This window comes from Capsicum annuum, chromosome 11 (genome assembly GCF_002878395.1).
Source record: "Capsicum annuum cultivar UCD-10X-F1 chromosome 11, UCD10Xv1.1, whole genome shotgun sequence".
Taxonomy (NCBI): Eukaryota; Viridiplantae; Streptophyta; class Magnoliopsida; order Solanales; family Solanaceae; genus Capsicum; species Capsicum annuum.
The window spans coordinates 4,627,106-4,641,048 of record NC_061121.1 but is presented as its reverse complement, the minus strand read 5'-3'; the positions used below and the strand labels follow the sequence as shown (position 1 = coordinate 4,641,048).

Here is a 13,943-nt window from a genome sequence, read left to right as displayed (position 1 = left end):
TTTCCTAAGATTTTATTGGCTCAATGTTAACAATCATGATTAATACACTTTTTGACATTGTTAACCTTCTTTCTTTCATTTTGGGAACATTGTTGACACTATTGTTTCCTCTTGTTAATTGGGAGTTTCACACTTCCCTTCTATAATTGACATGACTTTCTTGTCTGTTTGGTGATACCAGAACAATAAATTCAGTGTATTCCTACGTAGAGAGGTCTAAAGAGAGTAAAATATACGCAGTTCATACTATTACCTTCGAAGAAGTAGAGAGGTTGTTTTCGATAGACCCTCGGCTCAACGACAAAATGACAGCAAACAAAACAGTAATAAAACATAAAACTAAATGAAATAGCAGAAATAAGACACTCACAAAGTTGTACTATACACTATCAAACTAAAAGCACACACCTCGATCACCCAAACCCTCCTAACTAGAAACTCCAACCTTTGTACAAAGCCCTACGACTACTAGCCAGGCTATATCAAAGCACTCTTATCTACTGACTACGACTCACCTACACGCAGTAGCCCTCTAACCTAATTCGCGTCCTCCATGTCTTCCTATCTAGGGTCATATCCTGTCTGTTTAGTTATGATTTATCGAAATTATTTTTTCAATTCCACAAAAAGAAATTTATGATTTGCATATATTCTAATCTTCTTAGATTTAACTTATAAAATTACACAAAATATGTTGTTATTGTTATTCTAATTGGCATGACTTGATCATTTTATAGTTATAATTATTTAATCGTATTGTCATCAAGATTTATTAGGACTCATTTTCAAAAATTTGACTAATTCATATTCGCGCCATATAAGAATCAGTGAAGGTGAATCACTCCACCGATTCGAAGACTCATGATTAAAAATGAAAAAGTTATATTTATTCCATCATAATATTTTGGTGGTGGTTAAATGATCATTTATTAAAAATGCAATCATTAGTTGGAAAAATTGCACCAAAAAATCTCTACTTTCAAATTTCTTTTTGGAGCCAAATAAGTTGGAAAAATTGCACCAAAAAATCTCTTTCAAATTTCTTTTTGGAGTCAAATAGACAAATACGGAAATTAAGGAAAAATTTTCATCTCTAAAATAGACTAATTCAACGAGTCAATTTTCAATGTGATTGTTATAATTAAACGTTTATTTACCATCTTGTCAAAGTCTATAGATGATAACAAAGACATAATTTTATTTCTTAACTAAATTTACTAAACAATTGTCATGTTCAGTCGCGACGACTCCTACCCGAGCCAACACAATCCCCTCTATCTTGCCATACATAGGATATTGGCGTTATCAAACAATGATGCATCCATGAAATGAGACGGAGATTTGTCCGAACTTAGTCTAGTCCTGTTAAAGATGAGGGAGAATCAAACAACTTCTTGTGTTAGGTCAATTTTGCTTCAATTTTCATGTAGAATGGAAGTACTATATTGTGGCTCCAAAAGTCAGTGGATAAACCACGCCTACTGCTTCACTGTTTTCTGCATAGGCAGAGAGGCTACTGCACATATACATATAGTACTAGTAAAAGAAATTTGGGAGCGCTAAAGTTTTCATGAAAAGGCCCGATCATAAGAATTTATCGTATACAGTTTTACGTTATGCGTTTCTATAAGAGACTGATTCCAAGAGTTGATCCTGATCACATTACAATAACTTTATCAGTTATTCGAAGCACCCTTGATATATAGTATTCCCTCAATTTCGGAATAAGTGAATTATTGGAGTATTTATTGGTGTTTCAAAATAAGTGAATTTTCATTGAATTTTTTTTGTCAAATTTACTCTTATGATTTAACAATCAATTAACTTTTTAAAAGGTATTACAATGTTAGTTTTTTCTTTTTGGGGGTAAAAATAAACAGTTGTGTTAAATTTATGTCTTTAATGCTTTTTCCTTAATCTGTGTGTCAAAATTCAACAATTCATTTATTATGAAACGGAGGAAGTACTAGTTAAAAAAAAAATCAAGTGCACTAAAGTTTCCACTGTAAACAGAATTCAAGAAAGGATCCGATCACAAGAATCTATTGCACACAATCTTACGTTATGCATTTCTACAAAAAACTGATTCCAAGGATTGAATACGAGAAAATAACTTTACCAGTTACTCAGAGGCTACCACGATATATAGTACTCCCTCCATTTAAAAAAAAATGACTTATTTTAACTTGACACAAAGTTTAAAAAAATAAAGAAACTTTTGAATCTTGTGGTCTTAAATTAAAGTTGAGTTAAATATATAAAATATCCTTTAATCTTGTGATCCTAAATATGTCATGTGAAAAGTTGAAATTAAAGTATTGTAAAAAAAAAAAGAATCATTTTTTTGAAATAAATTAAAAAAAATAGGTCAGTCGTTTTTAAACGGAGGGAGTACTAATACATACAATTAAATTCAAATGTAATTTTAATCCCCCAATTCAACTTTGATAAAGTAAAGAAACTTACAGAACACAATGGTGGCTAAATGGTCCCTATATATATAGTTCTTCATAGATTAGTGTGCATACATTATTTTGAGTTTTCATTTTCTATATTTGAATTCTAATTAGACAACCACTGGTTTTACTGAATCTTGAATTGCAAAAGTCAGTAGTGGGTGTGTTTGGTGTTGGCCTTTCACCTGTCTTTTAATCCCTTAGATCACTTTTACTTGTTATTTTTTGATATTACACATTATTAAAATAAATAATTATTAATAAAATTATTTTATCATATTATCTTTTAGGGATTGTTTGGTTTGAAAATAAATTATACCAAAATTAATTATGTAGGGATAAGTTGTGATGGAATAAGTTATACTGGAATTAGTTATGCTGAGATTATGTTTTATTGAGTGTTTGATTTGTTGTATTCAAAGTAATATGCATGGTATAATTTCTAGGAATAAATTAATTGATTATCAAAATGCCCTCCATCTTATTTAACTTATATATATATATATGTTTCTTTTCAAGCTTTAAATATTTATTCTTAAAAATAAAACTTTCATCTGATTTAGCTTTAATTTTCTTGCGTGTGCCTTCTCATGATTATGCCGTGTGTGTTTAAAAAAATCTTACTACATCTTATTTAGTTTGAAATAAAAATTTTCAACTTAAATTTATTAAAGTAAAAGATGATTTGTTGTTTATGTCGATTCATTTAAATACATATCACTCATATAATATAGAATATTAAAATTTATTTTAATTAATATATAAAATATCAATTTTTAAGTGATTAAAAAAATATGTAATTTAACAATGGAGTCGACATTTTTATTATTTTTTAGAGAAATTAAAATATATAAATAAACATAATAATTATTCAAATAAATTTAATGTATAATATATTCATAAATAAAATATTTCTTAAATGTGTATGAATCTCTAATATTTCTTGTTAAATTACTTATTTTGTTTTAAATTCTATAAAATATTGATAATCTCATTTTTGTTAAAAAAATTCATCATCAAAAAATGTGAAAAAGAATTATTCTCATTTTTTATTATTTCGTATCATTAATATTTGGAGAGTCAAATTATATTTTTTAAAAAATTAAATTTTTAAATATTTTTAGCTAAATATAAAAATATTTTTTTTATTTAATAATTAAGCATGTATTAAGTTAGAAAGCAAATGTCAACATACTTTAGTAACTTGTCCATAATTTTATAAAAATACCTCATATTTTATTAAAAAAAAATAAAGTAACACACACACACACATATATATATAATTTAAAAAGAATTTGGAGGACAATTGTGTCTTATTCTAATTTTATTCCAAGGATAACTTAACATGGGATAATAATCCCATCATATCTATGGATAATTTATTTCGGGACTAATTATTAGTCCCGGGATAAGTTATTCCAAATATTGACAACCAAACAAGTGAAATAAATTTTTATCCCGAGATTATTATCGTATCTCGAGATTATTTACATCCAAATTGCAAACCAAACGACACCTTCAAGTAATATATCTTGAAAATAATTTAAAGAATAAGTAATTTATACTAAGATTTACTAGTATCTAACTTTTTTGAAATATATACAGAGAGAGAACAGTTGTTGCATTAAAGCTTTTTCGGTGCGTGGAATCAAAAGAAAAGATCAAACCCCAAGATTTATTGAATACAGTCTTAACTTATATTTCTATCGGAGGTTATTTTCACGGTCTAAACTTATACTTTTTTCTTTTTACAATAAGTTAATTATTGAATTTTTTACACACATGTTAAGAAAAAAAGCAAAGATATAAATTTATCATGTTTTTTTATTTTTACCCTTTTCAAATTTCAAAACCTTAATAATAATACATCACTCTTAATACACATTTAATGAAGGATAAATTTGAAAAAAAAATTTCAACGTCTACCATTCACTTATTTTAAATACTAAAAAATACTATAAGTAATATTCTAATCAGAATATAATAACTTACAAGGTCCCCCTTTTTTTTTTTTTTTTGTTGATATAGAAGCAAGTAAAATGAAATGAAAGAAGTATATTACAGATATCTTCAACTATCGACAAATAATAAGAAAAGGAGAAAATTAAATATGATAGAAACAAAAGACAACAATAATCTTTTTTTTTTCTCTTCATTCTTTACATTCCACCACTACTATTTATCTTTCCCATTTTCACATTCTCTTTTATGTTTGCTCTCTCTCTCTCTCTCTTGTTCTCTTTGCTCCATTTTTTCTTGATACAGTTAGGTAGGTCTGCTCACCTTCTTTTTGTCAGGATTCCCTGTGCCACTAAATTCCTTCATGTCCAAATTCCAAAAATATTGAAACACAAAATCTTGTAGTAAAAAAAAAAATATTCACTTTCAAACCCCATAAAAACCCCTAACAACTTCACAAATTTTCCTAACTTCCTCAACTTCTCTCTGTCTTTTTTTTTTTGTGTGTGTGTACTTACAAATTTGAAACAAAATGAGAACCAGCATGGCTAAGAATCATCATGAGTCTTTTTCATTTTCAAGAAGGTACTTTAACTTCAAGAAAAAAGTTGAAGATGAAGAATATGATGATGAAGATTACTTGACTAACTTCCACTCTTCTTCACTCAGAGGGAGTGAAGAAGAGTATTTTGGGATGCATGCACTGTCGACTGAGACAGGGGCAGCGCATGCCTCTAGAAGCAAGAAACTGTCTAGGTCGACGGTTTCTATGCTTCGTTCCGCTCTTACTTTTGGTAAGAGCCGAACACAAATAGGGTTAGGGAGTAAAGTTGTTGGTACATTATTTGGTTATAGAAGGGGACATGTTCATTTTGTATTTCAAGAAGAGCCAAAATTGGGGCCAGCATTTTTTGTAGAAATAGCCACTCCTACAAGTCATTTGGTAAGAGAAATGGCTTCTGGATTGGTTAGAATTGCATTGGAATCAGATAAGAGGACAGGGAAAAAAAGTGTGAAGTTACTAGAAGAGCCACTTTGGAGGACATATTGTAATGGTAGGAAATGTGGCTATGCAATGAAAAGAGAATGTGGGCCTGATGAATGGAAGATTTTGAATTCAATTGGGCCTGTATCAATGGGGGCTGGTGTTTTACCAAGCGATGGTGATGGAATTGGCTCAGATGGTGAATTAATGTATATGAGGGCTAAATTTGAAAGAGTTGTTGGATCAAAAGATTCTGAGGCTTTTTACATGATGAATCCTGATAGTCATGGTGGTCCTGAACTTAGCCTTTATTTGCTTAGGGTTTAAACCGTGGTGTTCAGATCAATTTGTGTATCGCGTATACGCCCACCAACTTATGTATCTCGACTATTTTACTGAGTACCTAGCATAGCCTTTATTTGCTCAAGGTTTAAACGGTGGTGTTCAGATCAGCTTGTGTATCTCGATTGGTATATCGTGTATATGCCCATCGACTTATGTGTATCGACTATTTCACTGAGTACCTGCTACGCTCTAGTTGAAATATTATGTATTAATAGTATATGATAATAACATCTTATGAAAGACATAAGAGGTTAGTTTTTGTATTTTGTATGATGAGTTTGGAAGGGCTTAAATGGGTATAATTATGTATTTTTGGTTTGTTTAATTATGTCATGTGAACTATATATGTATAGATTGTGTTTTCTAGTTTTGTTGAAGTGGAAGATAATGAAGTAAACTTTTATATATTCCCTTTTCTTTGATGAGTTTTATGAATTTTATTATTTTCATTTAGATTTTGATGACTAATTTGTATCTTTTTTCCATTTTGATTTTAGTCAATGAGATGGAATTGAACTTTTTCTAAATTCAACTAGATTACACCAATGAAGTAAATCTAATAAAGAGATTAGTTAAGTATGTTTCATCTAATCTTGATTAGGTAGGTCATAGACTTCCTTGTTGCGTCATTTTTTTTTGAAGTTAGACATTTTGATCGCTCAGTCAAAAATATTTACGATCACTAGTTAGTATACATATATTATATATTTATTATTTTTAGTTTTTTTTTTTTTTTGAACGGACGACTATTTAAGTTAATTTTCTGACTTCTTGTCAAAACTTTGAAAAAGGTTTTGAAAGATAATTAATTTGGATTAGTTGAAATATGCTAAACTTATTTGATACTATCCTTGTTAAGACAAAATATACTATACTTGTCATCAAGTTTGTTAATTGTATGTTCACCTACCTCAACTTCAAATGTAAAAGATTTACTTATAATGTCATACCAAAAACGAAAAAATAAATTATGGAAAAAAAAAATCAAATGTGGTATCTTATTTAAACATCGCTATTTAATTTATATTACACTTTTAACATTTTTTTTGAATGTCTATTCCCTTCAAACAAATGGTACATGGAGTTTCATATAGTTTAACTTCAGTTATACGTGCATGAATTTCAATAAAAAAATCTAAATATCAATAAAAATTGAATGAAATTCACCTACATAAAATTGAAGTTCATATAAATAGCTAAATTTCAATCATATATGTCTAAATTTCAGACAAAAATAACTGATTCAAGTCATATATACTTGAACTTTAATTATGTGAAACTAGTTAATTTGAAAAATTATAACACTATGAGTATGGCTTAAATAGTGATTTCAAAATCGAATATTTCCTAGTCGGATTGGATATGGCGTCATCATTCGCTGGAATTGAAATATCTGTAAGATCGGGGTCACAATTTATATCTATTAAATAAATTGTTAGAGTTTCTAAAGTAATACACTCTCGCGGGTCTGTATATTCTTCATGCTGATCAACAATGATTACAATATCGATTACCCCTGTCATATATTTAATCTCGCCCAAATATATTTGTAAGCGAGGTAATTGTCTTTTCAATATTACTGCATCTCTTTTTGGGAGACGTATTTTATGAAAATTATACTCCCTCCGATCCATTTTACTTGTCCTAATTTAACATTTCATATTAATTAAGAAAAATAATTAATAATATGGCTACTTTACCATAGTACTCTATTAAATGATGTTTACATTTTAGTTTGGATAAAAAATAATTAATACTAAGGAAAAAAAAGAAAAAAAATTATTTTATCTTGATTAATAAAAAATAATAATTAAAATAAGAAATTAAATTAAAAAATTCGGGACGAATAAAATAAAAGAGAAAAAATATTTACAAGACCAAATACCTAAACTAGTCTTCTAGTAATAATAATTATCATATCACTTTCCTCTCACCAACAAGAAAAATATACAAACTAACTAACACGTCCAAAATATTAATAGTAAACTACTCATAGCTTGTTTGAAAGGTTAAGAAAACTAAAGGGAAAACGGTCTCATATATATCCAAATTTCGATGAAATTTGTTATAACATGTGCGAATTTTATGGAGGGTCTTATGATCCTCTTAAACTATTTTTTAACATATTATGACTTTGTTAAACTATTTATTAACGTATTTTACTGACATTTATATACGCTAAACTCTTTTATTTATTTATTTATTAATAAATTTTATCTATTTATTAACTTATAAATGTCATTAAAATACACTAATAAATAGTTTAGGAGGGTCATAAAATTTCCACAAAATTCTGACGTGTTATAATAAATTTCATCAAAATTTAGATATATTTCGAATTTTTTTTCCAAAACTAAAACTCTAGAAGACCCTAATTACAATTTTTTTTTTAAAAAAGGAAAGCGATGGAGATAAATTAAAGTAAATTTCTTGCAAAAAGAGAGATGATTACTCCATTACATAATATGATAGTGCCATAGATTTTGGTGAAAACAAATATAGCAACATGATTATATGAACCAAATAATTCACTTCCAATAATCTCCAACACGTGTGTTGATGTGTGCTTTTCTTGAATTAGAAGCCTATTGTTGATATTTGACTTTTTGGTTTTCCTTTTTAACTTTTTTATTTTTGTTTTTATGTTTATCTTTATAACAATAATTGGGGTTGTTTGATTTCAATATAATATGTTCACGTTTGTTAGGTTGAATCAAATTATACCTATTTATCTTACTCTTGTTTTTTTGCTAACTTAGGGTTATACTTTTACTATTTATCGTCAAACGTAAAATATCTCAAGGCGGAACAAAATGAACCACTACTCGATCGATTATAAGAGATAGATTAATTAGATTGGAAAAAAAAAAGGAAAAAGGCCAACTTCGAAAAGACTTTTGTATCTGACTATTTCAATCGTGTAAATCATATTTTTATAGTACACATTAAATGTTATATAAGAATATTCAAATAAAACGATAAATTAAATCAATCATCCGTTAAATATACGTAATTTTTTGAAATATCAGAACTCTAAAATGAAGAAATTTCTAATATAAGAAATGTTTTCTCTTTATTTGAATCTTACATAGTAATTAGTATATTACTATAAATTCAAATTAATCAAGCTAGATATTAAGTAATAATACAAAAGAAACTAATTGAAGTTACGAACTCAAATACAAACAAGAATTGATGCTATGGTCATTTCGACTTGACACTCATATTGACTTCCATATAATAGTTGTAATCTAACTATTGCAATTTTGGCTACATCTAAAGTCTAAACAATAGAAATCTCACATATGGCCTCCACCTCTTATACTTTTGGTCATCTTTTTTTTTTTTTTCTCACCCGATGTTTGGTAACTGTATTGAAGCCTCTATTAATTCGGATTACGTGTTGCAGGGCTTATTCTGGGAGTAGCGCTCCCAACTGAATTTTTTCCATACCCAGAACTCAAAAACTAGATTTTCTCCATACCCAGGACTCAAATTAAATACTTCTGGTTTTATACTTTGGTTATCGTTACTATACATTTGATTTCACTATTTTTTTGTTTTCAATATTTTTTGTCTCGCTTCCATTTTCTTAAAATAAATATATTTTTTTAAATTAATGATCTGTCAAAAACTACCTTTTTACTCCATAAAAATAAGAATACGATCTGTATACACTCGACTCTCTCCAAATTTCACTTACGGACAATACTAAATGTGTACTATTATTGTTGTCGTAAATGACCTTAACTTCTTTTTTATTTCTCTTTCTCTATTCATTCGGTCTATTAGAAATAACCGTTGTACCTCTAACATTAAGATTAAGTCTGCTTACATTTCACCCTCCATAAACTTTACGTTGTGAGATTCCACTAGATATTGTTATTATTGTTCATCCATTCATTAGCATATTACTTTTCAAAGAAACAAAAGTTAAAGTACTGACTAATGAAATGAAATATATATCAAGTAAACATCATGTCAGTCTTACAAAATGGAAACATATTTTTATGAGTGGGAAAAAGTAGATGAATACTCACAATCAATTGGTCTCCTTTAGAGGGTTCAACTTAGGATACACCATTTGATCTTGTTTACATGGTCTTTATTACTTACTAGTTTTATTGTTTGTCATTGTCTGCCTATTTTTGTTGCTTCTCTTTATTTTCTTTCTTACTTTGAAAAAATATTCATTAGATCTAATTAGAAGTTTCGAATTTTAATTTTATTAAATAAAAAAGCTTCACATGACATATCATCTCGTGAGCAAATTTGATAATAAATGTACGTTAGCAAATTTGATAATAAATGCATGTTACACATATCAACAAAAATATCTATGACTATCCAAGTCGTCTGGTTTCTTTTTTGTGCATGTGTCTCAAAAGCTACAAGAAAAAGTTGTAACACACTAGTGAATGAGAGATTATCCTTATATTCATCGTCTTGATGAACCATTGACTCTGATATCGATTTTATATACTCTTAATATGAACTTGAAGTAAAACTTTGCAATTTTATCCTAAAGGTCTCATCGCACCAGTAACTATAATTTATACTTTATATGTAGTTTCTTTTATTTTTTTAGTTATCAACATGTAATTTTATTCACACGCCCAACACCTTATCAACATGATATAGAATCTTTTTTGAGAAAAAAATATCATTGGGGCACAGTTCTTATTTATTATTTTAATTTTTGGCATGTGTGTTTGTTGTTTAGGTCCTTCTTGAACACAAGTTGTTTAAGTGGCTTTTTTTGTGGCTTGGGATTTGTATTTGGTGTCTCATTCCCATACATGTAAATCTTGGGATAAAGATGCACACTCTCCAATTGCACAGAAAATATAGTTATAATGTCAAATGAAATTCAAATTTTAAAAATCAGACCAAAATTTATCCTTGTCTATAGTAATCTAAACAAATTTCTAGAATGTATTTCAATAGGTCTTTCACATTTTACTGTTTTTTCACTTCATTGACCACTAGACATACTCGTTGGGTGTATTTGATACGATTCAATTCGATCGGTTTGTTCGATTATTAATGAACTACTAGCAGTTGAGAATATATCATGAGATTGCAAGTCCAAATCCTAGCAACGATAAAAAAACAATAGATGATTTATTTCTATTCGTCCTAATTTTGATGAACAGAATTAGCACAAAGCGGTCATCAAAAACAAAAAAAAAAACGAAGAAGAAAGAATTGTATCAAACTGATTACTCCATTAGTTTTACGTATTTTATTAATATTGCAAGTTTTATTTGAATACGAAATAAATCCTTGTAGTTTTGCCCTAACTCAAATTTTACGCTTAGCGAAAGCCTTAGTACACCGAACAATCCTTTTTATGACATGCACGGGTAAAATGATGTTTTTTGTTGTTTGTGCATGTCTTATTGTGGATTTTGATGTTCTAAGATCTTGATTAATGGGAAACTTTTCTTTGTAATAATCACCTTTAAGCTCCATAATCTCAATAATTAAGGGAAAATTAAATACAGCTGGAAGCAAGATTAGACATTATGATAAGCACCTAACCATGAATTGGAGAAACAATGAATATGTTGTTCCAAGATTCAAAATAGAACTCATGTCAAATGTTTACAAAATCGAATTGATAGACAGCGCGATGCACTAAAGCTCCTGCTTTGTGCAGGATTCGAAAAAGAGTTGGAGCATAAAGATTTATTGTACAAAATCTCACCTTGCATTTGTACAACAACAATAATATACCCGGTGTATCCCACATAGTGGGATCTGGGTAGGGTAAAATGTACACAGCCCATACCACTATCTTCGAAGAAGTAGAGAGGTTGTTTTCGATAGCCCTCGGCTCAGGACAAAAAGTCAGTAAACAACATACCTGGTGTATCCCACATAGTGGGGTCTGAGTAGGGTAAAATATACACAATCCAAACCACTACTTCCGAAGAAGTAGAGAGGTTGTTTTCGATAGCCCTCGGCTCAGAACGAAAAGCCAGTAAACAAAGTCGTAATAAAAGAAATTATTTGCACGATTTGAATAATTCCAAAAGTAAGATGAAACTAAGAATTTTTAAGGTTGATGAAAGGCTTGTAACTATGCTTGGGTTGCAGCCCAACCATAAGGCCCAATATCAAAAAGCTCCAAACAACCAATGTTATATAATGGCCCAAGTTGGCTCAAAGGTCACTTTTGAAAAGTATTGACAGGAACAAAGTTTTGGGTCCTCCTGTTAATTTATCTCTACAATTTGACCGCTAGTGTATGTCCTTAAGAGGTCAAGAAAGGCCCAAATGTGCTCAAAAGTGTGACAAGAAAAAGGAAAAATTAAGTAGAGATAAATACTAGACATAGTTAATGTTTAAAATAATTACTATTTGTAGCTAAGATTTAGATTAAATAATATATATATATATATATTTCGTTTGTATTTGTGTATTTCAGGACTCATATACAAATCTCTAATTTCTTATACGTTGACTTCCTCAAATTACAAGTGATTTCAAACAATATTTTCAGGAAAATGTTGAGGTTATTAATACCTAAGTTGCTTGGACTTATCAGTTTTGGTGCCGCATCCGTGTCACGCGACATGGGTGTGGGAATGGATGTGGGATCCGTACCCGATCTAGTGAGTCGATTTTTGATACTTTGATCTAAATCAACAAAGAAATCTGGAATACCTTTAATATTGAAATTTTTACTCCCTCTGTTTCATATTAGTTGGCCTTCTTGCTAAAATTATTTGTTTCATTTTAGTTTTTCAAATTCTAAAATCAAGAGAAGTTTATTGTGCTTTTCCAATATTACTCCTATCATTAAATGACTATGTAAAGTATATTTAATCAAATTTATATTTTCAATGCACAATTAATAGGGCTACTTTAGTAAAATGAACCTATATTAAATGTTTTCTAAAGTGGAACGTCAAGTCAATAAGGCAACTAAAACGAAACAGAGGGAGTACATCACTCCTTATCCTTTTATCTCCTTCCAAGATTCTTTTCTTGATCAATATTTTCTTCTCAAGTTTTCCAACCCACATGATATCTGATAATTTAGATTTTATTACTTTATTTTTAACTTTTTGAATTATTTTAGCTGAATTCTTGCACCCATATATCTATATCTAAATCCATACGTACTTCCGAATCTTAAAATTTATCTCACAAAGAATCCGACCTCTTGATCCGCATCCCATGTGAAATTGCTTAATTTGATAGTTACTATTTCTTGTCAAATTGCCAGCAAAACACACAAAGATAACTCTTTGTTTGTTTGACTCTATAGAATGTGATGCATGTTTATGGTCTTCAGGTTAAAGTCAGCAAATAATTTCTGGACAAACTCCTAGATTTATGGTTGACATTTTCCACCAACATGCTTCGTGATTCAAGATTTGAATAACTTTATTTAAATTCTTATATTAAGAAAAAAAAATTATTAATTGTTTCAAGCAAAAGAACTTCAAATTCAAGGAATGATCAATTCTGTGGAAAACATGAAAAAAACAAATTCTACAAAAGCATGTGGTAGGTTTTCACATTGAGGGGTATTTACTAAACTTTGATACATTATTTTCTCATGGATTATATATATATATATATATATATATATATATATATATATATGTCTGCGCGCGCAGTGGTGGAGCCAGGATATTCACTAAGGGGTTCATAAGTGAATATACAAACTAACCGAAGGGAATTCAACATCTAATATATATATACATAAAAAATAATTTCAAGTATACATATATAGCATAATTTTTCACCGAAGAGGGTTCATGCAAAGGGTAGCTCGGCCCCTGTGTGCGTGCGCGCATGCGTTCGTGCGTGTTTGTGTGTGTGTGAGCTTTTTCGTTTCAATAGCTAATTTTTGTGGCATGTTAATTATCTTTGGGTTTTATTAGTCATATTAGAGTCACCCACAACCATTTGTTTTCACCGTGCCTTAGATGGTGACACCAATATTGTCGTGTTGGTCCAAGGCTAGAAATGGTTTAGAGAGCCTGTAGGATGACAGATAGGAAGTGTGGTGATTTGTTGTGATCTTATGTAAGGTATGAGACATGAGTCCCACATCAGTTTAATGGAGAACTGATATGGGGCTTATATAGTTTTGAGCTGACTTCCCATCTCCTTGTGTTGTATTAGTGATGTTATAGTCATCCACCGTCCTTCATGCTCATCGTGCCTTGGATGGTAAC

The 13,943-nt window shown here is 29.4% G+C and overlaps 1 protein-coding gene across 1 annotated transcript; it reads left to right on the top strand.

Moving 5' to 3' along the window:
- Nucleotides 1-4,592: 4,592 nt before the first annotated feature.
- LOC107846832 (protein MIZU-KUSSEI 1) lies at nucleotides 4,593-6,150 on the top strand. Its single transcript, XM_016691107.2, has one exon. It carries the CDS (start codon nucleotides 4,948-4,950, stop codon nucleotides 5,725-5,727), a length of 780 nt encoding a protein of 259 aa, XP_016546593.1. The 5' UTR covers nucleotides 4,593-4,947; the 3' UTR covers nucleotides 5,728-6,150.
- The last annotated feature ends 7,793 nt before the right edge of the window (nucleotides 6,151-13,943 follow it).